The sequence below is a fragment of the Calonectris borealis genome, chromosome 20 (genome assembly GCF_964195595.1).
Source record: "Calonectris borealis chromosome 20, bCalBor7.hap1.2, whole genome shotgun sequence".
In the NCBI taxonomy this organism is placed as follows: Eukaryota; Metazoa; Chordata; class Aves; order Procellariiformes; family Procellariidae; genus Calonectris; species Calonectris borealis.
The window spans coordinates 9,096,710-9,123,898 of NC_134331.1; the positions used below are offsets into that span (position 1 = coordinate 9,096,710).

The 27,189-nt window shown below is 53.3% G+C and overlaps 1 protein-coding gene across 1 annotated transcript in view; it reads right to left on the reverse strand.

The window, feature by feature from the left end:
- Nucleotides 1-4,832: 4,832 nt before the first annotated feature.
- MYOCD (myocardin) overlaps nucleotides 4,833-27,189 on the reverse strand; it is a 28,135-nt gene continuing 5,778 nt past the window's right edge. The window contains exons 3-11 of the mRNA XM_075169767.1: nucleotides 23,149-23,224; nucleotides 20,710-20,871; nucleotides 16,629-16,804; nucleotides 14,809-15,083; nucleotides 14,319-14,472; nucleotides 12,147-13,120; nucleotides 9,145-9,253; nucleotides 8,125-8,182; nucleotides 4,833-7,449 (exon numbers count right to left, since the gene is read on the reverse strand). Coding sequence (XP_075025868.1) covers nucleotides 6,881-7,449; nucleotides 8,125-8,182; nucleotides 9,145-9,253; nucleotides 12,147-13,120; nucleotides 14,319-14,472; nucleotides 14,809-15,083; nucleotides 16,629-16,804; nucleotides 20,710-20,871; nucleotides 23,149-23,224 — 2,553 coding nt within the window. The 3' untranslated portion in view covers nucleotides 4,833-6,880. The remainder of the gene's footprint in view (nucleotides 7,450-8,124; nucleotides 8,183-9,144; nucleotides 9,254-12,146; nucleotides 13,121-14,318; nucleotides 14,473-14,808; nucleotides 15,084-16,628; nucleotides 16,805-20,709; nucleotides 20,872-23,148; nucleotides 23,225-27,189) is intronic.

A 27,189-nucleotide genomic window follows, 5' to 3' on the forward strand; every position in this document is an offset into this window, starting at 1 on the left:
CCTTTGGTGGCCAGGTAAGTATAAATGGAGTGCTCAGGCCTGGGTTAATACCATGGGTGCTGCTTAGAAAAAAAAGCTCCATTTTCACTTTGACTCCTGATCAAATCACAAGCATGGTCATTGCTTTCAATATGTGAAGTGTCCAGGGAAGGATGGAGTGGCTGCTCTGATTAATATGAAAAGAAAGCAGCTCTTGAATTTTTCCATTATGTTTAAATCTGAGCAAATGGTTGGAAAACAGGGTGAAGCGCAAACTCCCTCTTCTGGAGATACACAGTGCCACTGTGTATTGGGAATAAAACAGCAGAGCAGGCTGGCTGGCTGGACTGTGGGGTATCTGCCAGTGTGTGACTAAAAGCCATTATCTTTGCATAAATTCCAGATGGAAGGGCTGCGCAGGCCCTACGGCCAGGAGAAAGCCTGCATCTCCAAGCACTGGCTACTTCAAACAGCAAATCTCTGCTCAGCTGCACCAGAAGAGCTGAGTGCAGGGATGTTACTCTGCAGGTGTAGCTGTGCTAACACTCCCAAAAGCACACGCAGGTTCGGAAAGTGGAAAGGGTGACAGGGTTTGGTGTGTATAGGAAGGCCATCTACTCACACTAGAGAAGACGTGCTTGCTTGCCAGGTTGTGTGTATTAAGTGTGTGGTGTCTGTGTGCACGTCCATACTTATGCTTGTGTGAGTGCAGACATCAGAGCTATGCGTGAAAACCATTGGAGAAGGTGCTTTGTGAGCCTAACATCTCGTTAGACACCAGACACCTGCTTATGGGCAACCATGCCCCATTGTCCTGCCCAGAGCACTTCTGCTCTGCCCCTTCTTTTCCCAAATTTGGTCCATGCTCAACATAAGACAGCCACCTCAGATAGACAAGAAGCAAAATTTGGATGCCTGATTTCTTTCTATGCCTCTGGGAAGAAAGTTTACTTTAGTGGCCGACCATGGAGGCAGTTCTCTCCCTCCAGCTTGTTGGAGGCAACCAATGCTGCAGCAATCCGGATTATGTTCAGTCAAATTATTTTGAGAAGAGGAGGAGGTCCTGCATGACATTCTGAGGAAAACAGGTTTCTCACCAGATTCAGGACAGACTGCAGCACAGCGGTAACTCCATGGACCGATTACAAGCGATTTGTCTTGAGAAGCTGTTGGGTGTTTCTGAGAAGATAAGAAAGAGCTTTGATATGAGGCCCACCAGATATTTGCAGAATGGGTTCATGAGCCATCCAGTCTGTGACCACCTCTAATCCTGCTGACCCAGGAGACATGCTGAAATTTCAGTGCTCCACAGAAGCACAACCCAGGAGAGCTGCCCCATGTGAGCAAGCACACCCTGTCCAGCTGAAGATGCTTTAAGAGAAAAAATACCAAAACACAGAGAAAACTCTGATGGGTGCATGGTTGGAAGCTGTAGCTCAACCTTTTGTATAGTGTAGACCACGGCCATTCTTCTGGTTCCCTGCTCCAGGATCCTGTGTTTCTTTCTCTTTCTCCCTCTGCACCTGGGTTTGAGCTGGAAAAGCAGGAGGGAAGCAAATGAGGAAGGAGGACAGAAAGATTCAGAACCTGGGATTCCATATCACAGTGATTTCCTGAAGACATTTGAATCTGATCCCAATTTCAAGAGGTCAGTGGAAACCATCTTGAAATCCAGCCAATTCCTGCTTCTTGCAGAAAAGTCAGTGCAGCTGAAGCCACCTTTTTGATGGGTTCACTACCACCAGCGTGTGATCTGAATGCAGGGGCATTTCCAGCAAAGGGTGCCGGAGCCACTTCTTCCCATGGTGCTGGCTGAGGTTGGCACCAAGAAGCGGGGGTTACTTGGATGGGAATGGTTCATGTGTCCCTGGTGGACATGTTTTCCTACCAGATGAGCAATGCAGGAGATCCTCTCTGGCCTCGCTTGAGGTCCCATGCTTTTGTAGCTTTTGTAGCTTTACTGTAGCGCAGTAAATACGGTGCTGCTGCTGCTACGAGGCCACAGCCTTGTTCTAAGCTAGCAAAAGGGGTCTCAGGACTTGTCAGACCTTGTCTGAACTAGTCTTAGCCTGCCTGGAGCTTTGCTTTATCTTGTTTAGCTGTAACAGCAATTATCTAATGACAAGATGAACATTACTTGCTTTGTTTTAGCTCTCCTAGAATTGTGTGATGTAACACAATCTTGCATATATTTTGTAACTAATAGCTAGTTACAATGAGAAGTTCTGTGCACAAATAACTATCTGTGCTTCTATAGTAACATGCATGTAGAGGACTACAGGCACGGGATGACAGCAGGGGCCTGAAGGAAGAGGCACAGGATGATGCCAGAGGCCCCAGGGCCATAAGTATCTCAGAGGGTCCATGCATGGGTAAGGAGTGGCCCTGGTCCCCCCCTGAGTGAGTTTGGGTGAGAGGGGCATACGGGCTCTGGGGCAACTGGCCAGGGATGAGCAGAGGGATCTGGATGGGTGGTGGATGGCAGTGTGCTCGGAGAGGGGTGAGAGAGTGTCCTGTGCTGGTGAGCAGGTACGAGGGGCTTGGACACGCTGGTGTGGGGGGCAGTGGGGGTTTTGCATGGGTGATGAGGTGGCAGGGCTGCCTGTGCACGGGAGGAGGCCAAGGGGCGCTTGGCCGGCGGGCAGCTGGAGAGGGCTGGGCTGGGGGCTGCTGCCAGTGCGGAGGTGGCATTGGGGTGCAGCAAAGGATGCTGGTGTGGGTGTCACAGGGTGACGGGGTATTGGTGACGGGGTGGTGGAAGGCACTGGCAGCTGTGGTGCTGGGCTCAGGGGCTTTGGGGCTCGCCTGTGCTGCAGGGGTCTGCGATGGGCACATGCAAGTTCCTTCCACTGCTACCTCTTCATCCCACACACACCCGAGGGCACAGGGTACCCCCGCTGAGCCCAGAAGGGCTGAGGAACAGATGTTTCCCCATGTCACTTGGGAGGGAAAACTGTGCCTAAAACATGGTCTGTCTTGACCTAGGAGCTGGTGGAAAGAGGCTGTTGACGTCTCAGTGCCTCCCGTGGAGGAAGCATTGGATGGTGCACTGAGCCAGGCATTTAAAAACCTTGCCAGAGGCAAGAAAAATGTTGTTTGACTCTTGGAACATTTTTTTGCTTTATATTTCCTGTATTTTTCAGGCAGAAAGGCCCAGGGAGAGAGGGACACGACTGGGATCCTCCAGTGATGGAGGTTTTTCCTTCGTTGAATCTGGGCTTTGATGGGAAGGAAAACCCCAGGACCCTAAATCCCTTGGGACAACCTGTGTGGGAAAATCACCCACACATTGAAGCACTAACTCCTTCGGGGCATGGAGAGTACAGTTCATCAGCAGGTGCTGAGCTAAAGAAGGCAGAGCAACCACGGCCTTGCTCTGACATAAGGTGTACCAGGAAGGACGAGAGCTATCCGAAGTGCAGGACACCACGGCACAGGGGCAGGGTTACAAAGGGAAGCTGTAAATGTGAGGGCCTTGCAGTGACCAGCGGGGTCAGGCTCTGGCATCCTGCCTGGGAGGGCAGGAAACTGAAACACCTCCCAGACGGGACCCAAGGGTCATGCCCAGCCAGCAAGTTGCTGGGGAGCTTCACGGTGGTGGCTGAGTGTGGATGGGGCTTTGCAGGTGCTTCTCTGGCCAAGGCAATGGGAGGGGAGCGCAGGTCCTGTCCTGCCAGCACAGCCTGTGCTTTCCCAGGGGGGTACTCTGGCCGGGCTGGAAAACCGATGGCCGGGGCAGAGCTCAGCTGAGCTCTTCTCCAGGCAGTGGAGGAGCACTGCTGCAGGTATCTTTTGGGGCCTGGAAGGAGACCTCAGGAGACCCTCCGATCCCTCCCTCTGCCCCACAGCAGGACCTTCGTCTGGACTCAGCCTCCCCAAATGCTCTGGTCCAAACCTTGGCACCCTGACAAGCATCTTCCCTGCACTTTAAAGCTGTGACTCCCTGTACCACTCGCCCTGCTCTTTGCCTTTTACAACGGGAGACCGGCAGCATGTCCTCACAGCTCCTCCTCTGCAGGTTGACCAACACAGGCAGGCTTTCTTCAACAGGCAGGCGGGACAGGTGAGTGCTCTGCTCATCAGTATTCCCGAAACAATGCTAGACTGAGGCTTGTCTTCTCATTCTCTGAGTAACCATATCTTGGCTCAGTCCAGGCAGTTTATCACAACACATTTGGTTGCAGAGTTTAGAGATTAAAAGATGTTCATAGGAACTAGTGGTTTTTTCATCTACATATTTTCAGATTCACTTCTGCAATGTCTCAGGATTGTTTCACCTTTTAAGCCCATCTGTGGACACACAGGCAGTCCCTCCCTGCAAACAGGTGGGTGAATGTCCTGGGAACCCTTTTTTAATCAAAGGAAAGATGCGATGAATCTGGAAACTGACACTAATGGGTACCGGGGAGAAGGAGCCAGGGTCACCCTGGGGAGAGCTCTCCAGCCTGCCTCTGCCGCTCGCCTGTGGGCAACAGGAGGTTCAGCTGCGGGGGGAGCTCTGCCCGTGCCCACGGCCGCCGGGAGCTCAGCTGCTGGAAAATGCAAAGGGGTTCGGGCAGGGTGCCAACCGCTGCCTTTGAAGGGGACGCTGACCTGAGGAGCAGGGTTTGCGGGAGAACAAAGTGAAACCAAAGCCAACAGAAGAAAAAGCCTTCAGAAACAGGACACTCCAGCTAGCTTGTTTAGAAATCTTACAGGAGAAACTGTGGCTGTGAAAGAAATACTTCTGCTCTTGCAAGGACTGCAGCTGGCCCAGGGCATGGAGCTGACACCAAATGGTCCTAGCTGGGATGGCTGTGGCTGCCCCAGCCGGCAAAATCAAAGAGCAAACTGCAAGCAGATGAGTGGCAAGACAAAGGGGTTTTTAATAATGAAGGTGTTGCTGGTAACATAGGTAAGGAAATGTGCTTGCTTACAAGTTTGAAGCTGACAGCATCCCTTTAAATAAAGAAATACACTTGCTGAGAGGAGAAAGTTACCTGGAAAGCCCTGTACAATGACGCAGTGTAGCAGCTAACACTACTCTGTTTCAAGTGCTATTAATATTCTCCATGGACCGGCTTCAAAAAATCTCTCACTTAGAAAAAGAAATTCTTTAAAAAAATGCAACCTGTGATCTTCTACCCTAGCAGTGCACTGTGACCTTTTGTACAATAGAAAAGTGATGCTTTAAATAGTGAGTTGAAAGCTACTGCCACGTGCTTTATACAGCATGCAACAACGCCGCGAACTGGAGACACAGCAGGGGCTGCAGAGCCTCCTCCGACAGCTCCAGCATCCCTGCGGGGAGCACCCCACGGGAGCCACGGCCAGGCTGCCCGCAGGCCCCTTGTGCCGGACCTCCTCCCTAGCTGCTGCATCTCCTGTCCTGTCCTTCCAGTAACACAAATATTAAATACGCTCAGTCTGTAAATAGTTTAACAATCTTTGTCAGCAACAATATTTACTTTGGCAAAACCAGGATTGCAAAGAAGTAGACATGTCCGTCAAACAGTCTGCAGCAAGTTCTTTGGTGGAAGCCAAGAAGTGAAACAAAGGCTCCTTCTCGCTAGAGCTTGAGGAAGTATATTGCACAGAGACTCATAGAAGAAATGCTGGTGACTTCAAATGGGAGGCATCACTGCAGGAGAGCATCCAACTCTGCTGGCTTCAGGAGAACTAGCTCCTCCAGGCTCAGTGATTCACAGCTGTTCTCCGGATGGCCTTGCTCTGGGCTGAGTGAACAGTGACGCTGGAGTAAACTTGGGAAGAAGGGGATGACTCCTGGGGATCAAGGAGGAATGGGAAGGACGGAGGGATGGATGGCAGAGAAGTGGAGGCAACAAAAGCAGACGCTCGCACAAAACCACAGCCACGCAAGGGCCCGCTCAGCCCTGCCCCACGTGCACATCACTGAGTGCCTGTTTCTGCCTCCCCCTGCTCCCAGGTCATGCAAGGTGGTGGAGATCCATCCTGGCTTCTGGCTGTGCAAAGACAGCCCCTCCAAAGCCTGGCTGTATTTTCCATAGGACTTGCTCCTACCTTGGACCAAAACACACCTCTTCGTCTGTACCACACTAGTTGGGACATGGCAGCTGCACCAGGATGCCACGTCCCTTCCATACCTGCACCTGCAGCCTGAGCAGCTGCCTCCAATATCCAGAGCTCTCTACTCCGAGGTCACAGGCTTCAGCCTGATTCAGTTCAGACTGCAGTGGGACGGCTCCTGGGCTTTCAGCCCCCCAGGCACCATGAGGACATGACAAGGTGCCACCACGAACATGGTGGTCTCCATCTCTCATCCACCTGGAGCAGAGCTGTGCAGGGACTAGGCAACGCAGCTTCGGGGGCAGGAGGAAGGAAGCAAGGCGAGCCTGGCTGTGTGGAGAAGTGTGCTTGTCGCCCTGGCCGGGCAGAGCCTCCCTGCGCCCACACCCCCCGGCCTGGGCATGGGCCAAGATGAGCCCAGCAGGATTGCCTAAAGGGCTGGAAGGGCAGGAGGGGAGTAGAGGAGGGGGCAGCAACGGGCTCTCCTCTCCATGATTTCCCATTGCCACCTAGGTGAGGTCTCCTCACCACACAGTTTTGTCATGAGCTGCTCCAGTTCTTATGAGAGTGACTGCTAAAACTGGGGGGAAAAAAGATAAAAGAAACAAAACTGAAGTTCTTGTCAATCTAAAGAAGTGTTGTTAAAGGCACTGGTGTCCTCTGTGGGGATGTGTCGATGGAGGAAAACCAAAGTACCACAGCTGTTGTGCTGCCAATTCGCAGTAACTGGAAATTCAAACAAGTTTATATGCTGGGAAAATGACTCCAGTTTCCCCTGGATGTGGCACATTAACCCTGCATGTTCTCCTGCAAGACAGAAACACTGTGCTGGCTGCTGCAGGCTTACAGTATCCTGCCTCCACCACCCTCCCTTTCACCACTGCTGCAGGTGCAGGTCCATGCTGGTGTTTAGACTGAGATCGGTAACATCTAGGAAATCAATGTTGAAGATGCTGGGACCCACGGGGGTGAGCGAGCCAAAGCCGGTGGCGGAGCTGGGGGGGGTGAGGTCCAGCCACTCCATCGTTTCCCACGGAGACTCAGTGAAACTCATTTGTAAACCAGAGCCATCGGCAGGGGAAGGGGAGAGCTGGGTTTCCATGGGCGAGAGGGGAGTCTGTAAAATCTCCTGGGAGGTGAGCAGTTCATCTGCGGCTTTGCTGGAGAACCCCTCCATCATCCCTTCGAAGTGGGACTCTTCTCCCCCCATCTTCAGCAAGGCGATTTCACTGACCCTCCCCAGGGGGCTGTGGGCATTCAGCAGGACCTCGAGGTGAGCGTCACTGCTGCCCGGACAGTGCTCGAAGGAGAGCTGGGCTGAGGAGACCTGCTCGAACGCGGTGGATGACTTTGGGAGAGAAGCGCTGGAGTTCCCTGTAGACACTGTTATCTGAGGTACTTTCTGGAGGCAGGACCGATCCTCCTTGGCATTGGCTGGCATTTCTGTCAACAAATGAGAGGGGTTTGAGGTGCTCTGGCAGTGCCCACCACTGCTGGGCACAGGGGCACCACCACAGCCCCCCCGCTGGGCTCTTGGGCATGCCTATGGGGACACGCTCCCCACTCAATCCCCTTGGCATGCTCGCCCACCCTCGCTGAAGGAAGCCTCGCACGTTCCTGCTTTCTGACCTCGACTGCCCTGGTTTTGGACACAGTCCCCAGGGCACGAGCACTGGCAGCTGTCCCCACAGGGCTGGGCATGGGTTGTGCGTGGGAAAAGGCACAGGCAGCGCTTTGCACAGGGGAGGACACTGGCAGTGCTCTATGCGGGAGGTGGCAGTGGCAGCACTGGAAATGGTGGGGGGCACTGGGGGCTCTGCGTGGGGAGGGTGCTGGCAGTGCTGTGCACAGGGCTGCCGCCCTGCTGTCCCTTCTCTCTGCGCATAGGTGATAACCGAGCCCAGACCACCCCACCAGGTCTGCACATGCAGGAGCAGGCTCTGGGAGGGCCAATATGCTTTTGGATTCAATCTCAGTGGCTGCTGGCACAGGGAGGGCAAATGAAAGCTGTACTCAACTCAGGCAGCTCTGCTGGGGTGCACAGAGTGCACTGAGCCCCACGGACTGACGCTGGCTTGGAGGGGAAGCCCTGGAGGGAAACAGGGAAGCAGTGCGTACCTCCGCTCTCAATCAGCACGTCCAGGAGCTCGTCCATCTGCTGACTTCGTGTCATCTGCTGCAGCAAACGACAAAGAGGAGAGTACAGGGCATTAGGAGGAGACTCCCTCTGGCCACAAGCCAGGTAGGTGGCTCTAGACCTCACAAAGGGCTTTCTGCCAGGCAGGAGAGATGCCACTCCAACATGGGGCTGGCAGTGGCTTTCAGGTGAGCACTGCAGGGCCCTGGGACAAGCATGGCGGATTCGGGGAGCATGGCGCCAGGTTCCTCCCGCCCTGCCACCGACCCTCTGCTCAGCGGCCACCACAGACTGCCTCTTCCCAGGGCCGTCAGGACACAACAACTTTTTGGACCCAGCACCTCGCACTGGCCTGCACTCCTGTGCCTCCTTGCACTCCCTGCAGCTCCCTGAGGGCAACGCACTGTCATCCTCCTCTCCCTGACCGGAGACTGGAAGGACTTTCTACACGCCTCCCTGCCAGCCCATTTTTATCACTGCCAACAGCATGACCGGCACGAGGGCTGCTGACAGACTCGCACAAGAAATAAGGGGTTCATTGGCAACGGAGCCAGTCCTTGCCCTGGGAACAGCACTCCAGGGTAAGGCGAAGGGAGGCAGATGGCATGGAGAAGGGCACTTTGCTAATGGGCTAAAGAGGGAAGGTGAGGTTTCCTGGTGACTTGGGAATGCTCAAGAGTCTGTTTCTCACGTAGCACTGAGCGCTCCAAGAAGAGTACGCTGAAGTCCTGGGGTATCTGTGTGGGATGTCAGGACCCCAGGGTGGACTGGTGCCTTACATCAGCACAGAAGACACTATCCCATCCAGCGTGGTGTCTGACTGCTTTGTGGCAGTCAGTCAGCAACTAACTCTTCAAGAAAAGCCCATTCCTTATGGAAACAGACCTGTTCTACCCAGAGACCCCACAATGGGTTGTAACTCCTGCAGATGAGTTACATTAACCGCAAAAGAACACCCTGTACAGCCCTAGCCCTATAGAAAATAAAAATCATGCAGTTACCTGCTTTACTGCATCCTCATAGGGTGGAGGCTGCTTTACCTCTGAGAGGGCTGGGCTTGACTTACAAAAACTTGGGGATGGAATAGAAAACTTTTGACCTGCCTGCGTAGTCATCTGCGTGGGGGAAATACAGGGAAACGGAGTCAATGCACAGGGAAGCACGGTGGGAGGCCCAGCTCTCTTTCACCCCTGTTGAAGCCAGAGTGGTGCCAGGGAAACTAATAGTTCTGTGGGCCAAATCAGCTCAGACGAAGTGCCTGGTCTCTGGGCAGGAGAGAGGGAGGTAAACGAGCTCCGTCAGCCTAGCACTGAGACTCAGGGCCAGGCTGACCTTTGCGTGCTGCTGGAGCACAGGGATGATGCCGCAGAGCATCCCGGTGCTCAGTCCAGCTGTGAATGTGCAGAGCAAGGGGGAGAAAGAGATGGACTGCTGGTGGTGGGCTGCACCCAGCCCGTGACGCAGTGCTTCCCCGGCTGCCAGCTGCCTCTCAGCCACCCTGCTGGGGACCCTTTCCGTCACCACCTGTCCAGGGGCATCTCACAGAGCCCAGGCCAGGGAAGACCACTCAAAAGAGTCACTGCCAGGTCAGCACCTAGACTTTCCCTACGCCAAACACCTGTGTATCAGTCCCCCTTCCAGGAGGGACCTCATCTGAAGGTCCAGAGCCTGCCAGCTGCTGTCCCCATCGCCTCTAGGCCCTTGCATGCCCTTCCCCACCGCCTGGCTGTGGCTGTCTCGTCCCATGAGAGCCAGTGCCAGGGGATGCAGCATGGTGCCGGCAGGCGGGTTGGATCCAGAAGTGGATCCAGGGCAGCAGTGAGGCCACTTGGCCTGGCCGTGCACATCCTGGCCACCTTTCTGTGGAGGGCGGCTGGGAGGAACTTGGCTTGGGGGGGACAGCACTCCAATGCTGGGCACAGAGAAGGAGCTGTTGCTGAAGAGGGACCCTCTCCCCTGGCAGCCCCTTGCGGGCAGCAGAGGAATGCCCAGGATGGGTGGTGTTGCAGCCAGGATGAGCTGCAGGCACCATAAGGCTATCCCCTCCATATGCCCCTTGTGCTTGGGCAGCGAGGAAAGAGCTGGAGATGCCCTCAAGGTGTCACTGCTCCCTGCTGACGCTCACTGGCCACTGCCCGGTCATCCAGAGCAGCCTCTCTTGGAGTATCGCCTCACAGCACTACGTCCCGCTGCCTGTGGTACCCACAGCTCTGTCCCATTGCCCAGCTCACCTCTACAGCTCTGTACCCCACTGCTGAGGTCACCCACGGCATCCTACTGCCCACTGCATCCCCTGCTCTCTGCCCCACTGCCCAGCTTATCCACAGCACTGCTCCCCATTGCCCAGCTCACCCAAAGCAATGCTCCCCATTGCCCATTTCACCCCAGCAGCAAGCCTCACTGCCTACCTCACCCCGACAGCACTGCACTCCACTGCCCATCCCATTGGCAGCACTCTCTTTCTGCCCCTTTCACCCTAAATTGCTCCCCATTGCCCACCTCACTGGCTGTGCTGTGTGCCAACTGCCTATGTCACCTATCTCACTGTCCTCTGAATGGCTTAGAGACAACGCTGCATCCCACTTTCTGCCACCTTGCAGCACTGCACCCCACTGCCCAGCTCCTGCTGGACACTGCTCAGTGTGCTAACCGCGGGAATGTGATTCGTGAGCTCGAGCCCTGGGTGTTTTGCAATGGCTGTTGCTCTGCTGTTATGCGGCTGTTGTGCACTCAGCATGCACTTGCTGTACATCTTCCCTGAATGCAGTGTGCATGCCTTGCACCACCGTGTGTGTTTTACAGACTGTATGATGGGTGTTGCTGCTGCCTGGGAAACCGTGGTGTTGGGATGAACTGGGGTTGCGATCAGGAGCACCTTGAGCTGCTTTTGTGTGTTGGCAGCGTGTGCCCATCTCCAAGCTTTCGTACCTGTCCAGAGGGCTGAGTGAGGAGTGGGGGATGCTGAAGGGACAACTCTCTGCTGTGCTGTTGCCTGGTGAGGAGGCACAAGTGCTATCTGACTGCAGACCCCAATTGCAAGCCCTGCTCTATCTTCCCAAGAAAAAGCTTCCCATATGACCGGGATAACTGCCCTCCTTCAAGCCAGTGGTCAAAATCCCTCACAAACCGCTAGGAGCCACAATGGCTCTGCAAGATGCTGAAAAGCCTTGCAACACTGCAGCAGGGCTCTCCCAGGGTCTGAGGAATCTGTGCTGGTGCTTCCCCGTGGTGGATAGAGCTTTGCCAGGGCTCCACGGGGCAGGGGGAGCTGCGCCAGGGCTTTCCCAGGGTAGAGGGAGCTGTGCCAGGGCTCCATGGGGCAGGGGGAGCTGTGCCAGGACTCCCCCAGGGGCACAGCAAGCTGTGCCAGGGCCTCCCCCTGAGGGGAGAGGCAGCTGAGTTAGGGCTCTTTTAGGGCAGAAGAAGCTGTGCCAATGCTCCCCCAGGGCAGAGGGAGCTGTGCCAGGACTCCTCCAGGGGCAGAGGGAGCTGTGCCAGTGCTTAACCAGGGGCAGGGGAAGCTGTGCCAGGTCTCCCCACGGCAGAGGGAGCTGTGCCAGGGCTCCACAGGGCAGAGGATGCTGTGCCAGCACTCTCCCAGGACACAGGGAACTTTGCCAGTGCTCACCCAGGGGCAGAGAGCGCCATGCTGGGGTCCCCTGTGGAAGAGGGGGGCTGTGCCAGAGCTCTCCCAGCGCAGAAGGAGCTGTGCTAGGGCTCCATGGAGCATGGGAGCTGTGCTGCGTCCCCGCAGGGCAATTGGGTGCGGTGGCAGCAGGGCTTCCCAGGAGATGCCCTGCAAAGGACCCTGTGGTGCCATCAGCTTCCAACCCGTTGTCCATCTGGGCTACTCTCTGCCTTTCCAGGCAGCCCCATGTACTGCTGCAGCCCCCTGGGTACCCACCCCGGGTGCCAGCAGTCCTGGTCTGATACGAAAGGAGTCAAACTGGGATGTTTGACTGACTGCCCACAGACACCAGTGTGTTCACCACTGCGATGCCATCTGGGGTGCTCTCCACTTACCGATGCTGTGCGAAGGCAACTGTTGGTCTGTGGGGACCCGCTGCGCCCTTCTGCCTGTGAGCCAGGGGACACTGAGAGGAGATAGTGGCTGTTCGGGGACGGTGGCAGGCTGATGTGCTGGGGGCTCTTTGCAGCCCCGAGTGGAGAGTGCTGGGGGGAGCACTGCGGGCTCAGGAATGTCGAGGAGGTGATGGTGCTTTGCCCTGCAGGCTCCAAGCAGTGGCTATTTACAATGTGAGGCAGCTGCGGCACCCCACAGTTACTTAACTTATCCGAGCTGCTGGCTTGGCCTTTCAAGGCAGTTTGTTTGGATGCAAATGGACAGCTGGACACTGCATTTTCTTGCTTGATGGGGACGCCAAAGAAATGCTGAGCGGGCTGCTGCTTCTCCTCAAGGCCATTGCTTCTCTTTCGCTTCTGGAGCTGCATCCGTAACTCTTCCACCTGCCTCTGCTCTTGCTGCAGCTTCCATGTCAGTTCATTGATGACCTTCTGCTTCTCCACCAGCATCTTGTCTTTCTCTGTGTCGATCCCTTCCAGCTCCAGCTGGATGCTCCCTCCATTCATGCTGCTCATGAGGCTTTCTTCGGCACTGCCATGAACAGGAGATGGCTGGAGACCGAACTGTGGAGAAGACATGGGCCCATCGTTGAACGTGTCTGGCAAAGAGCCGCTCACAGAGAGGTCAGAGGAGGCTGGAGAGATGGGTGGGGTGGAGCTGGTGCTGCCAAAGTGGTAGAAGCCATTTGATAACATGCTGGTGGAGGACTGCGACTGGTAACTCGACAGGGTACTTGTCGGAGTGACTGGGAAGGTGACAGTGGTGATCTCACTGAAGTTTGGCACTGCGTTGCTGCCGCACTCCTGGAAGGGCCGCAGCCGTTCCATCAGCGCTGTTTTGGTACCCGACACAGGCAGGCCTCGTATTCGGAGCTGCTGTCTCAGTTCTGACACCTAGAAGGAAAGTCACAAACGATCGGTCCCAATGGCAGATGAGCCTTTTAGAAACCCAACATTTCTAACAAGGACTCTCAGATCACAGGTTCCCAGCAACCTGCTTTAAAGCTCTGACCCCCCCAGGTGCTCATTGTCTCACCTGAGTCACCAGAGTCACCATGCACAGCCCTGACCACTGCAGGACCTCAACTTTTCCTAATAGGAAAACCTTCTTTCTTCCTCCAGGAAATGCGACTGCACCTCATGAACCAGCAGTGGTCCCTGGGCCACGGAGGTAACTCAAGATTCCCTTCCTAGCAATAAGTTTCTACAGCTGCAGAGGACTTTCACACAGACCATGAACTACCTGATGGCATCCTTTAGCTCAAAGAATGTGACCTGTACCTTGGAGCCAGATACTCCATGTTCAGGCATCTGCACACGGTTCGGGCATCTGAGCTGGGGCATCACTATGACCAAACTCACATTATTTCTACCTCATCTTATTTCTTTCTCTAATAATGAGTATCACCCCTAGGTCTCTGCTCCTAAAAGGACCTGGTCTTTGCTGTGGCTAAGGCTCCATTAGCAAATTATAAAAGAACCATTGATGTGAGTGATTCTCCCTTATGCCCTGCCTGTCTTGCCTACATGAGAGATTTAGGTACTGTTCCAAGCAGTGCTCGTAGCTGCAGACTGCAGGAGATACCTGCTTGTGGAGAGAGCTGAGCTGGCCTGGCTGCAATGACCACTGAGAAGCTGAGTCACTAAATGGAGGCCATGCTGACCTCCTAGCTTCTGGTTGGTCTGCTAGCAGCATCTATGGTGTCCACCATAAAAACACAGAAGGTATGGAGCCATGAGCTGCAAGAGCAGCAGCACAGATCATCCTTTACTCCTCGACCTGATGGCCTGGCCTGCAGCCATCTCAAGTTATACCTAAGGTTTGCTGGTATGCAATGGAGCAATGCACCCATGCAGCACCTGCAGAGCAGCAAACCCATGTTTTCACTTAATCGTTGCGGTGACCAATTCCTGACCCAGTGTGACGTACTCCTGGTTTTGCTCACAGCATGGTGGTTCTGGTTTGCTGATCTGTAACATGCAGTCACTCCCAGCCAGCTCAGCCTGTGATACTACCCTGCACAGTTCAGGGGTAGCCAAGCACATTCAGGCTATAAGATTCTGTTCCTGCTGTGACAAAGTTTGCACTCACTTTCAGATCATCCAGGTTAGATGGCAGAGGGCCTGGCTTGATAGATGAGACACAAGTCTGGCCTGAAAAGGTGGTTTTCACAGGAGAAAGAGGGGTGTTGTTGACAGAAGTTGATGAAGAATTTGAACTTTTGACCATTTGCTCATTTGATTGCCTGAAATAACAAAGGAGATTTGGGGTAACTTGTCTGGCCCCCCAGGGTCTCTGCTCCCTTGGGGCTGCTATCTCCTGTATGAGACCTGAAGGACCACCAACCCCAAGGAAAACCAGGTTGGGCTGTAAGGAGGTTGCCGGTGACCCACCAGCAGGTCACAGGTGCCCCAGCCAGTGCACCAAGCCAGAACAGCTTTGCAGGAGACTGCTATGTTCCCAAGCTTTTACGTTTCACTTGCATGCATCCATCCCCCTTGCACTGGCACAAATGGGTACGGGAAGGGAAAATTTGGAGGGAGACAGGGCTAAACCCTGCTGTTGGCACATCGCCACTCACTTTAGCTGGCCTTGGTGCATCCCTGGGTAGCTGAAGTGCTGCTGCTGCTGCTGCTGCTGTTGCTGCTGCTGCTGCTGCTGCTGGCTGAGGATCTGGAGCTGCAGAAAGAGCTGCTGCTGCTGGAGGAGTCTGGCATATGCAGAGTCCATGGGTGGAGGCGACTTCTCTGCCTTCTGGTCTGGAGGGATGTACTGGTGATACTTCAGCTTCTTCACCTTGGGCTTGGTGTCCTTGGGCTTTTTGTGACGGTTCTTGCTATCGCTGGATGATTTGGACTGTTGGTCCAAGAAGGAAAGGAATTGGCTGGGAGAAGAGGTCCTGCCACCCCTGTGAGAACTCAGAGGCCTGGGACAGAGAAAGGGCAGCTCCTGCCGGCACCCTGACACTCCAGCTCCAAGAGCTGCTGAGCCTGCTTGTGGGGGACTCCCTTAGTGCAACATCTCATCTCAGTTGTGCTGGAGAGCACATGAGATGGAGAATGACTCTTCTTGCCTGGAAGGTATTTCAGTGTTGCTTTGTATCTCCTTCTGCTCCTAGCCTCAGGGGACGTTTCCAGTGCAGGACCTGAGCAATCACCTCTCGCAGGGTGCAATACTATACCTTATACTGTTACAAAGTGAGTCAAATTGCAGGTTTTGACAACAAGGTTTGTGTCCCTGCATTATTCCAAGCCTTAAGGCCAAATCCCCAGACCTCCCACAAATGTGGGGTGCAGCACATGGGCACTTCAGGCCTGAATGCAGCCAGGTGCCCTGGGCTTGTTCCCTCTCCCGGGGAGCCTCAAGCACAGGCATTACCTTCACGGCAGAGGGCACTGGGAGGGGTGGGCTCTCCTGCCCCACCGCTTGCTTGGGGCTGTCGCACTGGCTGCCCTGCCCTGAGGCCGGGTCCGGTACGTGGCTGTTGGTGCCGTGGGGGTGATCCTGCAAGGGAGAGGTGAGCCGTGCGGTGGGAGAGGGGATGTGGGTCCGGTGCCAGGGGCTGGCCAGCCTGGGTGGCCTCTGCCCGCAAGGGGCACCTGGTACCCCATTCCACCTGTCCATCCCAGATGCCTCAGTCCATCCCAGTCCCCCCATGTCTACCCCAGCTCACTATCCCCACTTCTCCCAGGCTATCCCAGTCCCCTCCCAGCCCCTCTGTCTCCCCAGTCCATCCCAGTCTCCAAGCCTTCTCCATTCCACCTCAGCCCTGTATCCTCATTCCCTCCACCACACCATTGGCCCCTCAGCGTTCCCCAGATTAGCCCGGTCTCCGAAGTCCACCTCTGGCCTGCCCCAGCCCCTCCAGTTGCTCCCACCCCAGTCCAGTTCACCCCAGTCCTCCCAGTCTCCCCACCCCTCACCCAGCCTGGGCTAATCTCCCCAGTGCCTTCCAGTCTCCCCACCCCTCACCCAGCCTGGGCTAATCTCCCCAGTGCCTTCCAGTCTCCCCACCCCTCACCCAGCCTGGGCTAATCTCCCCAGTGCCTCCCAATCTCCCCACCCCTCACCCAGCCTGGGCTAATCTCCCCAGTGCCTCCCAGTCTCCCCAAGCCTAGGCTAGTGTCTCCAGTCTCCCCCCTCCCCGGTCCACCCCATTCCCCCCCAGCCTCTCCAGTCGCTCCAGTGCCCCCCAGCCCCTGACGCCATCCCGGCCCCCCGCCACCCCGGCGGCTGCAGTACCCAGGCCCGTCAGCAGGGGCCGCGCCGGCCCCGTGCAGCCCCGCGTCCCTCCACGAGGGGCCGTGGGGCCCCCTGCGGCCGCGAGGAGAGTTCCGCGGCCTGGGCCTCCCGCCCCGTCCCCCCGCGCTCCCCAGGGAGGCAGGGTGCCGTGGGCCCTACCTGGGGCGCCCCGGCAGGGGCAGCGGGGGCTGGCTCTGGGGCCTTGGTGCCGGCCGCCGACTCGGTGGAGCCCGGGGAGTCCTCGCTCCTGGCCTGCTCCGGGGACAGCCCGTCATTGCTGCTGTCCTCTTCAAAGGCGAAGGCGTCGGCCGACTTGGGGAAGCTGACCTGGGTGCCTGCCAGGGGAGAAGGGGTGACGGTCAGGGCCCTGCCCTGCTGGAAGAGGGACGAGCACGGTGGTGGGAGGGACGTGGTGAGCCTTGCGGGGTGCCTCCATGCCTGCGCCCACCTCCTCCAGACCTGGCCGCGGGCGAAGGATGTGGTGCTCAGAGAGCTCAGACACCTCCTCCCGTCCCCAGTCATCTGCAGGGGCAGCTCCTGGGTGTGCCCCTGTGGCCAAGGCTGGTGGGAGAGGAGGTGGCATCAGTTCCTGGCCCGTGCCATGGACCATGTTACTCGGGAGGGGGAGGGAGGAGGCCTCTGAGGAGCCTGGCCTGCCAGGGGCAGGAGGCTTTTCGCAGGCAGGTGGGGGCGGTTCAGGAGCAGCTCTGCCATCCTACCCCACTGTTGGGCTGAGTTGGGGAGAGGGGCGTTAGAGTCACCCTCCCCATCAGCTGAGCATCCCGACCCCAAGCCCACACCAGGCGTGGGACCCTGTGCTCAGCAGAAGAACTGAGGTTGAATTCCACCCTGGGGGGTGACCCGTCTGTTCATGGCACAAGAGCCAACACGCGTGGACCCGGCTGCAGCTGGACAGAGGCTTCCAGATCCTGTCGCTGTTCACAAGCTTCACCCCCACAACATGCTTCAAACCACTACCGTCGCCTCCTGACTGCCCCAGACATTGCTTCTCCCCCCTGCAAAGCTCCCGGCATGCTATCTCCTAGTCAGATGGGCAAGAGCTCTTGACCCCCGGCTTTTGCTGATAAATAAAGTGCTGAAAAAGTCTCATGTGAGCCTCAGGAGGGCTGCAGGTGGGGGTAGAGGAAGGAGCAGCGCAGCCACACTTGTAATCTCCTCGTGCTCCTGTCTGGCATTTGTCAGGCAGCGTGGCACGCCGATAGCGAGGTGACAAATGGGGAAATAGGAAGGGCCTGGGGACAAGCTTCCACCTGTCCCTGCTGCGGGTCCAGCAATGTGTGCCTTCTCACTGCCACACACCCTCCCGCTCTGACCCCAGCCCCTATCTGAGAGATAAGGGTTATCTCTGCTTGCTCCGGCTCGGCTCGTGGTGCCAGGGTGGGTGAGGAAGCAGCGAGCCCTGGCGCCCTGCCCTGAGCTGCTGCCCAGCCACCATATGGGGTGGGGATATGAGAGCGACTGCGTCCTATGGAGAGCCTCTTCTCCCCGTTCTCCAGGAAAAGGACTCCTCATATGTTTCTGGAAATAGGGCCTGTCCCCTCTTTGTCAGAGGCAGCACCCAAGCTGGGTCTTCTCCGAGGAACTGCAACGCTGCATAGTCTACCACCTGGGCTGGGCGGGAGCCGCTCCCCATGCCCACAGACAAGTGTGGGCACCCTCTTGGGAAAAATGACACCAAGCAAGGGGGACTTGTGGATCTGCAAGACTCCTGCTGGGCTGGCATTTAATAAGCATGCGTTGAGAAATGGTGCCAAATCTAGGAGCCCAAGGGACCTTCAGGACACAGCAGCAGCCCGGAGCACGACAGGAATGTGCTGCATCCTGCTGCTTGATACCGGGGGCCTGTGCCGGGTGGGGAATGCTGCCCTTATCTGTCCTGCTCTCACTCAGCCCCAGGGCTGACCGTATTGTTTCACGATCCCATGTCTCTGCTGTAATCTCAGGCAGAATGGTGTTTGCTCGGGGCTGTTTCTAATGCACTGGGTATTGTCCTCTCAAGCGTATTGGACAAAGTGATGACAAGGGCCTGGTAAAAAGGGGTTCTTATATCACTGCTCAGCTATGTAGGGCACTGGCAGCCTCCTGTCACTGGGACGTTAGGGCTTTCGGTTGGGGTCTGGCACTTTCTGCTCACCCTGCCGGAGGTGATTAGAGGAACACGTCAGCTGAACTTTCCACTGTATAAACAGTTGAGATTCCAAGGTTAAAGTAAAATGATTTTAAATCCTGTCATCCTTCTGGTATTGCAAAAACAAAAGGCTTAACGTTCAGAAGTGCCAGTGCTCATCTCTGCTCTGTGTTCAGCCCTTCGCCCCAAACTGTGAGCACCACAAGGCGCCTCTGACTTTGAAGATCAGCCTGAGGATCCTTCAGCCTGGGGCTTTCTTCTGCAGAAACCTGAGGGCTGGGATTGTGTTCCTTCTCATGGCACCTAACAGTACCGAGTAACTTCATGTGTGAACCTAATGTGCTGCGTGTTTCACCCTAAACGGGATAAAACTGGCTTACAGGACACATTTTTTCCCCAGCAATGTGATAGAAGGGCATTGCGAAGGGGAGAAATTTAAAATTGAGCAAATTGTTTTAAGCCAGACTTTTTTTTTTTAAATTTTGTACCGTAAATCTCTGTTTACCACCAGCTCCTGACAAGGCAGCTGGAGAGAAACTCTGTTCAAGCTTCAAGCATGCTTGCCCAGCCTCCAAGCCTCAGCTCCAGTGGATAAAGTCATGCTCAAACTGCCTTGAATGTTTATAAAGGGGGGATTTTTTTAAACTTCTTTTTTCCATTCTTCTGTCCTTCGATAAGTGGCTGGGGAGATTTTACTTGAACTCTCCTTAAAAATTCCTCTTCAGGCCGAGTCCTGGAACATTTCACCTTCAAAGGCAAGAGCTGTGAAATGCTGGAAATGGAGCAGCTCAAGGACCCGCCTGGAGAAGCCGCTGTACGAACGCTGCGTGCACTTCACAGTGGGAAAACCAAGAGCAGGAACAATTGCAGGGCAGGACAGAGCAGCATCTGCGCCTGCAATATTTCATGTCATTTATGCTTGTTTCTGAGATGAAATTAAAGTCAAAGTGCTTCCTGTTTCAATTCTTAGTTTCGGCATCACTCCTGTCATTCAAAGACCCCTCCTGACCCAGAGCCTTGCCACTGTCCCCAGCTTTCTCTGAGCCCCAGAACAGGCACGTAACATGGGATTATGCCAACAGAAGTAATCCCATGAATTGAGGAACCAGGAGCAACAGAACAAGGAGTTCCCAGGGGGCAGAGCATCTCTCAGTGCCTCACTTGAGACCTGAGGGCCAATTTGGACATGCGGAGATGGCCCCAGGCTTCAAAAATACGGGCTGCTGTCCTGGCACTGCAGGACCCCGCTGGCTTTCCTGATCCTTTCTCTTCTTTTGGATCTCCCTGTCCCTGGCACTGGGGCCTGAGTCAAAATCTGAGTCACCTTTTTGCTTTGTGTCGGCTCCCGCACCAGCCTCCCTGCGGCAACACGGGGCAAATAATTGCGGGGGATTCTGCCTCCCTCCTCCAGCTGGGGGGTAGGTGATGGAGGAAAACCAAGCATAGGCATAAATCGAGTTCTGAGTACTGGTAGGTAGGAGTGTACCCTGCTTTCTGGGGTAGGTTGCTCCTCATATTCTCCAGCAGTTTAGCACCCCAGGGATGCTTCCCCACCCAGCGATGCAGCATCCTACTCTGTTGGGCTTTGCATGCCATCAGCATCAGTGGAAAAAAAAAGAGAACTGCAGCCTCGCAAAACTGGGGCCACTTCACCCTCACCTACTGGGATGTAAAAGCTTGGCAGGGCACAAGTGGGAGAATTCAGGCTGGCCTCACAACCACTCGTGTGCACCCAGGTCCTCTCCCACGCGAGGGAGGAAGGAATGTCCTGTCTCCAGCAGTATCATTTATATGCCCAGAGCCTTAAGAAGGGAGGTTCTTTCTGAGGAGACATAGCTGAGCAATTGTGCACGTTTCCATGGTCATTGCTCTAAGAAGATGAGAGCTCTCTTTTCATAGGTCTGGATAAGATAGCACAGGCTGTGCTGGACTGGGCTGCTTACTATGAAAATAATAAAATTTAAGCAATAAATGCAGCTCTTAAGTCCAGGCTGGTCACTTTCTGCAGTCACTGTGGTACATCCCCGTAACCTTGCCAGCCCCTGCCCTGTGCCATGCACACAACACAACATGCACATTCACTTCCACTACCTTTTATGGCCTCTTTCACAGCTGAGTCGACAGGAATAATATTCTTCTCCACCAGCTCCAAAGGACCCGGCCTGAGAGCAATCTTTTCATTGAGATCATCTGCCAGTCGGGCTCTTTTCAGCTTCATTTGAGTAGACTGAATGGACCCCTCTGCAGCTGAGTCTAAAAGGCCAAATGGAAAGCATCAGTTCAGGACCTGGGGCATCTGTAAGCACAGTGCTCAGTGAGAAGGTGCTTCCCCTTCAGCACAGCCTTTCTGGGCTGCGGCCAAAACCTAAGCATGGCACAGCAGGAGCTGCTCTGAGGCTGGGAGGCAGGATGCTGGACTGGATGGGGCTGGTGGCGTTTGGGACATGGGTCCTCCTCTGAACCTTAGGTCCAGCTTCTCCATTCCCAAGCAAGAGCCTCTGTCTACTAGCTTAGGCTTGCAAACCCAGCCTGCAGCTGGAGCATCCTCCCCAAGGCCCAGGAATGATCTGCAATGGAAACTTCATTAACAAGCTGCGACTAACATGAAGGCCAAAGTGGACTCCAGCTCTTGCCTGCCTGGAGCCCATTGGCCCTTGTGGGTTAATGCAGATGGATCCTTACTTCTGGGGAACCGCTGGAGAAAATAACATTAACAGTATTTGACAGCTGGAATAAATGGCTTACACTGGAAGATCAAAAGGTGAGTCTTTGGGAGTGGACATTTGGAGGCGGCATGACTACAGTGCTCCAGGCCTTCAGGGGAAAAACAAGCCAGAGAGGAGCATAAGAAAGGCAGCTAGATCTGGAGGCTACAGCCCTACCAAACCCAGCTGAGAAGTCCTCAATTATTGAGTGGTGACAGAAGAGTAGCCAATTAAACAGAAAAATTTCCTGAACAAAGGTGATCTGGCTCCTCTGGTGGCACAGGCGTGAGCAGTGAGGTAGCGGGATTCTAAACTAGACCATGCCTATACCCTTGGGGGTCTAAAGTAAGAAGGGCTGCATCTAGGTTGTGCTATCTTCAAAGACTGGACACTATTCTGGAATACATACTGTAGGCAACACAAGCTACAGGGAAAAATTCTCTGCAGGAAGTCAGGAGAGCTGATCTAAGGTCACTTCTGGCCTCAGACTATGTAGGGCAGTGAACACACATGAGCTCCTTGAGGTGAACAGTAACAGAAGGTGTGCCTGTAAGGCATTTAGATGATGCAAAGTGTCTCAGCTGGCCAATTTCAATCACCTCTAGGTCCTGTTATGAACCAAATGGACACGTAAGTCCATGATACGCCAGGGCACACCTCCACGAAACGCAGAGCTTGACAGACAGAGGTGTGAGCAGAGGCTCTGGCCAAGAGGTATGTGTGGGGCAGCACAACCAGCTTGCTCAATACACAGCCAGGCAGTCTCTGCTCCACCGCTCCTCCGGCTGTGTCTGGCTGGCCCTGTCCATGCCCGGTGGCTGCAGCTGCCTCCACATCTGGTTTACAGCCCCTGGGCCCCAACTCCAGTCTGTATTGCTTCTATTATTTAACCTAAGGGAAAGACACTTTCCACCTGTTAAACAATCAATGGTGCTAGCTAATTTTAGGGATGGAGACCCAAGGGAAAAGCAAGGCAGCGGCACTGAACCAGCACGGGCCCCTGGCTCAGCCCTCCTGCGTGCCAGAGGAAAAAGAAATACTTCATCCATGCTGAGAGCAGAGGCCAGCATTTAGAGTTGCCAGAGAGTAATCTGCTTCTTCCAGGTGACTGACAGGACTCGAGGAGAGAGGCTGCACATCCTCCCTGTCTCTAAGGAGCTCGTTATCTCTGGAGATAATGAGGGACACCGCAGTGTTCTGCTGTTTGTGATGGGATGCAGCAGAGCCATGCCAAGTCTCTGGCTGAGGGACACCAGGATGGGAGAGGGGAGAGCCGTTGTGGTTCACAGACTGATAGCAGAGCTTAGCCTTTTCATATGGCTGTGCTTCATTGACTGCACCGCCATGAATTGTCACATATAATGTCCAGAATTATGGCAAAAGAAAAGATGTCCACCTTTGGCAGGGTATTGCAACCACCTGCTACAGGGATTTTAGTGCCCTGGACAACAAATGCCCTGGGTGTGTTTTTCATGAGGATCAGACGTCAGCACCTCTGTCTAACAGTGTCCTCTCTCACAACTGTTCTCTACCCCACTGTCTTCTAAAGCATCTTATGCTGGTCCCTGCCAGAGATGGGACAAAGATTAGATGGCCTTGGGTCTGCTTCTGTCAGGGAATAAATGTGTGTCCTGCCTTCTGAAGAGACCAGGTCTGGACTGAATTCCATACTACATGTGTCCCATTTGAATCTGCCTCTCATGAGCAGCTGGGGCAAAGTTAATCATGATGAGAGTCCTGAAGGGAACCCAAGTGGAGCAGGAGAGACATAAGTCACAAGGCAGGAGACACAAGGAGTATGGGGGAGAAGCTCAGGCAGTCTTACCTTGTAAAATGTGCATATTGACCAGGTCTGATCGCTCAGGCCTGCTTCTGATCTTGTGCTTGAGATAATCTTCAGTCTGCAGAACACAAATGCAGAGAGTTACCTGGCTAGGGCAGCAATAAGGTACAGAGAGCGTCTGCCCCGTGCCATCCCACGGTTCTTTGGGGTTTATTACAAGCTGCGCTGAGTGAGCTCTTAATTGGCATTTTTTTCACTCAGACACTGGCTTGGTTTTGGGCAGAAGTTCTTCACAAAGGGAACAATGTTCATGGAGCTGCTGACTGTTCACTATACCTACTTCTAAGCTGTGTCCTTTCCAATTTCCCTTGGGCTTGTGATGCTTGAAGTATTATGAGAGCTCATGGGAAGGATGAGACCTATTCACTGGGAGCGGTGGATCTGCTCTTAGCTTATCATACCATGTCGCCTTTGAGAGCTGCACCAAGGCAGCTCCAGAGTGTACTGTTAACAAGGGCTTCTGTGGGAAGCCTGGCACTTTGGAGTGAGATATAAGGCTGAGCAAGCCATGAAGATACCCAGACTCTCTAGCCAGGTCAGCCTTCCTGCAGTTCCGCAGCTCCTGTGCTCTGTGGTTCCTCACCCCAGCTATGATGTGGGGTTGGGAAAATTCACTTTGCAGATCAGTGCAGCTGAGCTTGTGATCAGCATGGTCCTGGAGCCTTGTGCCAACATCCTCATGGCTTTAGGAACAGAAAGGCACGCAGAGCTACAATAATGCTGTCCATTAGGGCCAAGGAAGTCAGTGTTGAGGGCAGCTGACCTCAAGAATACAAATATAAGCTTATCCCCTGGTGAAGAAAAGCTAGAGCACAACTTGGGAAAATTATTAGCTGTTTGCTAAGTTGAGTGCAAGAAGAAATAGTGCAAAAAATGTACATAGTTCAAAGAGGTTAAATATAGAATTTAAGGATAAATATAAAAGAATAGTACAAGCAGCTGGAGCAAAACTGAAAAACCCATAGTACAAAATGTACAGGATCATGCGAAAAAGATTTTATAAGGACTTCTGTGGCCAGGACAAGGCAATGGAAAGTGCTATCCATGTTCCATAAACAGGAGAAATAATTGTGCATGCAGCTGAGATGGCTACAGGATTTAATGCCTTTTTAAACCATCCTCACTAAAAAGATAAATGGCTATTTATCAGTCAGATGACTAAGCCAAGAATGGTCAGCAACAAAAGAGAAGAAGCTCCAGTTTTGAGGTTAGAAGCAGGTTGGAGAATATTCAGATGAGTTGAATGTTCCCAAACAGTTTGAGATACACAAGGCTAGATCAATAGCAACTATCTGTGGGCCTCCAGGAAACTGGGCAAAGGAGAGCATAATGTCTTGCTTTAAAAGAGACGGAGAGAAGAAACCAGGAAATTATAAACCAGTCAGCAAGATATTGGACCAAGTAATCAAACAATCTATATAAATGGATTTTGAAGATAGCAAAGAGGTGAGTAACAGCCAGGATGTATTCATCAAGAACAAACCACATTACACCAACCTAATTTCCTTCTATGGAGAAATGACAGATTTCTGTTACAGGAATAAACAATGAATGTCATGTAGCTTGACTTTAAGCATGTTTTGACATTATCTCACATGGCTTTCTCATATGCAAGCCAGAGAAATTTGGTCTGGGTAAGACTAACATAAAAAAGGAGCATAGCTGTGGGTCACCAGAGGAATTAGGAATGGCTCACAGTCTAAACAGAAGAATATATCAAATCACATTACACAGCAATTTTTCCTACTAGTCAATATATTCATTAATGCCTTGGATGATAGAAGACATACTCCTTAACTCTGAATCATTCAAGGCTAACAGATTACAATGCAACATGATTTGCAATAATTGAAGAAATGATCTGAAATACATTTGCTACAATTTCAAGAAGGACATTTGGAAAGGACTGCATTCAGGTCACAGTTAGCCACAGCTAAGTCAGCTGATTAAGCACTGGGGTGGATGAAGACCTAATCCACCAGAGATGCTTCTGTAGTGGTCACTGGACAGTGGCCTTAGGCAGAAATTGGTTAGTCCATAAATAGAGAAAAAAATATAAAAAGCTCTGGAGAATCTAGTGATCAGCAGCTGAACCACGCCCAGACCAGCAGGCAGCTTTCTAGGAGATACAACGAAGGATGTCAGATGGGCCCTAGGAATAGCAAGACCCCATTCTGTGCCCTGCATCTGGAAGGGTCCATGGGAAAGGTCTGGACGATACCTACAGAACTCGTTATTGAGCCAGAGATGGGATCAATGAGAAGAGGCTGAAGGGAGGGGAGGTTGGTCAGTCCAGAGATGAGATGGCTGTCGGGAAACAGGATGCAAAATACTTTTTAAAAGTGCTACAAGAAAAAAGATACACAGTTCTGCATGTGCATGCATATAGGAGAAAAAGTAATGGGCTTAAACTTCAACAGAACAGCTTGGGCTGGGAATCGGGGGACACTTGCTAACAGCACAGGCTAGAGAGCACTGGAGCAGGTTGCTGGGGGGTGGGATGTCCGTTGGTGGTCACACGTCTGACAGGAATGACCCAGATGGGGCCGTTCTGCTCTGGGGCAGAGACACGACAGCTGTCCCCTGCAGTCCCTCCCTGCCATGCTTGCTGGGGTGCTGGGAGTAAGTGCTAAAGCCCTGCTGAGCCAGACTGCCTCAGGAAAGTCAGCCTGCTCTCTGTCCTCCCATCCAGCAATCTATTATAGGACACTGACTTCAAAGTCTGCTGCACTGGCCTGATGCCAGCCTCTAACATAGCCAGTGACATGTTTAAACAAATAATAGACATTTTATTTACTGAAGTCTTTACAATTCCTTACCCTTCCCCCTCATATTTTTCCCCAGCTTATTTTCATCAACACAATCCCTTGCTTGGACCATGTGTACGTTTGCCTGGTTCCTGTGCCAGGTCAGAGCAAGCTGGTGTCTGCACTTAGTGCAATTAAATTCACCTAATGCATTTTCAGCTAACCCTCAGATCAGGTCCTGGCTTGGGCTAAGCTTGAATTCCTGTGCTACAGATGTGGCATTGTTCATGTTGAACCCAGCACTCACACTGCGTTAGCCTGACTTTCTGCTGTGATTTCTGTTCCTTTTGACTTTTGCTGTTTACAAGCTGCATTTGTGTCACTGGGATGCAAATGGTGGAGAAAGACTTCATATGTGTTCTTTTTTAGCATCAGCTGAAGCAGAAGAGCTTTCAAAACACATGAAAGTGGTTATTGTTATCTGCTTTCTGTTTGCAGAACATCAGTTTGGAGGAATATCAGCTAAACAACAAATGCCATTGAGTAATTATCTGGAAACAGCCGCTGCTCCTTCTCTGTCACAGCTCTAAGCAGGGCATCCTTGCAAAGGAATATATGTTTGTTTTGGGCTGTGCTCATTAGTGTCTTCGTTAGCATGCTCCAAAAATGCATGCAGTTTGGGATACACTAGAACATCTTTCCCTTTTCCCCAGGCAACTAGCCAGTGAAAGCTTTTGAAGAGAAAGACAAAGAGACAAAAATGTATACTTAAACTGTAAAATATATGACACTTCAAGGATACTTTGGATTGCTTGAAATTTTGTAAGCATACTAATTTTTCAGAGTCATATTGTGTTTCTTACGCTAGCTGTTTATTACCGCAGGAGACTTGGGGCAAGTGATTTGGAGTGTGTTTAAGTTCAGAAGAGCACTTCTCCATATTTCACAATCATTCTTCTTTGCAAAGGTCCTTCTCCATGTGACTGCAAGCACGTTTTGCAGATTAATGGAACAAACTCTTGTTCAAGCAAAACCTGCATGACTGATTGTTCCCTTTTCCATGGACATCCCTCCAGCTTGACCAACGCTGGATGGCGGGTGCTTGCAAAACCAGTGTGATTTCCCAAAAAGTGATCGCATCACAGAGTTTCGATGTGTTGTGGAAATGGCTACTTATCTTATCTCTGCCTTCAGCAATATTTAGGGAAGCCTGAGTGCAAGGCTGGTGGGAGCCTGGCCCACTTAGCCCCTTGGATGTTGTGTGTCGTAATAGCCA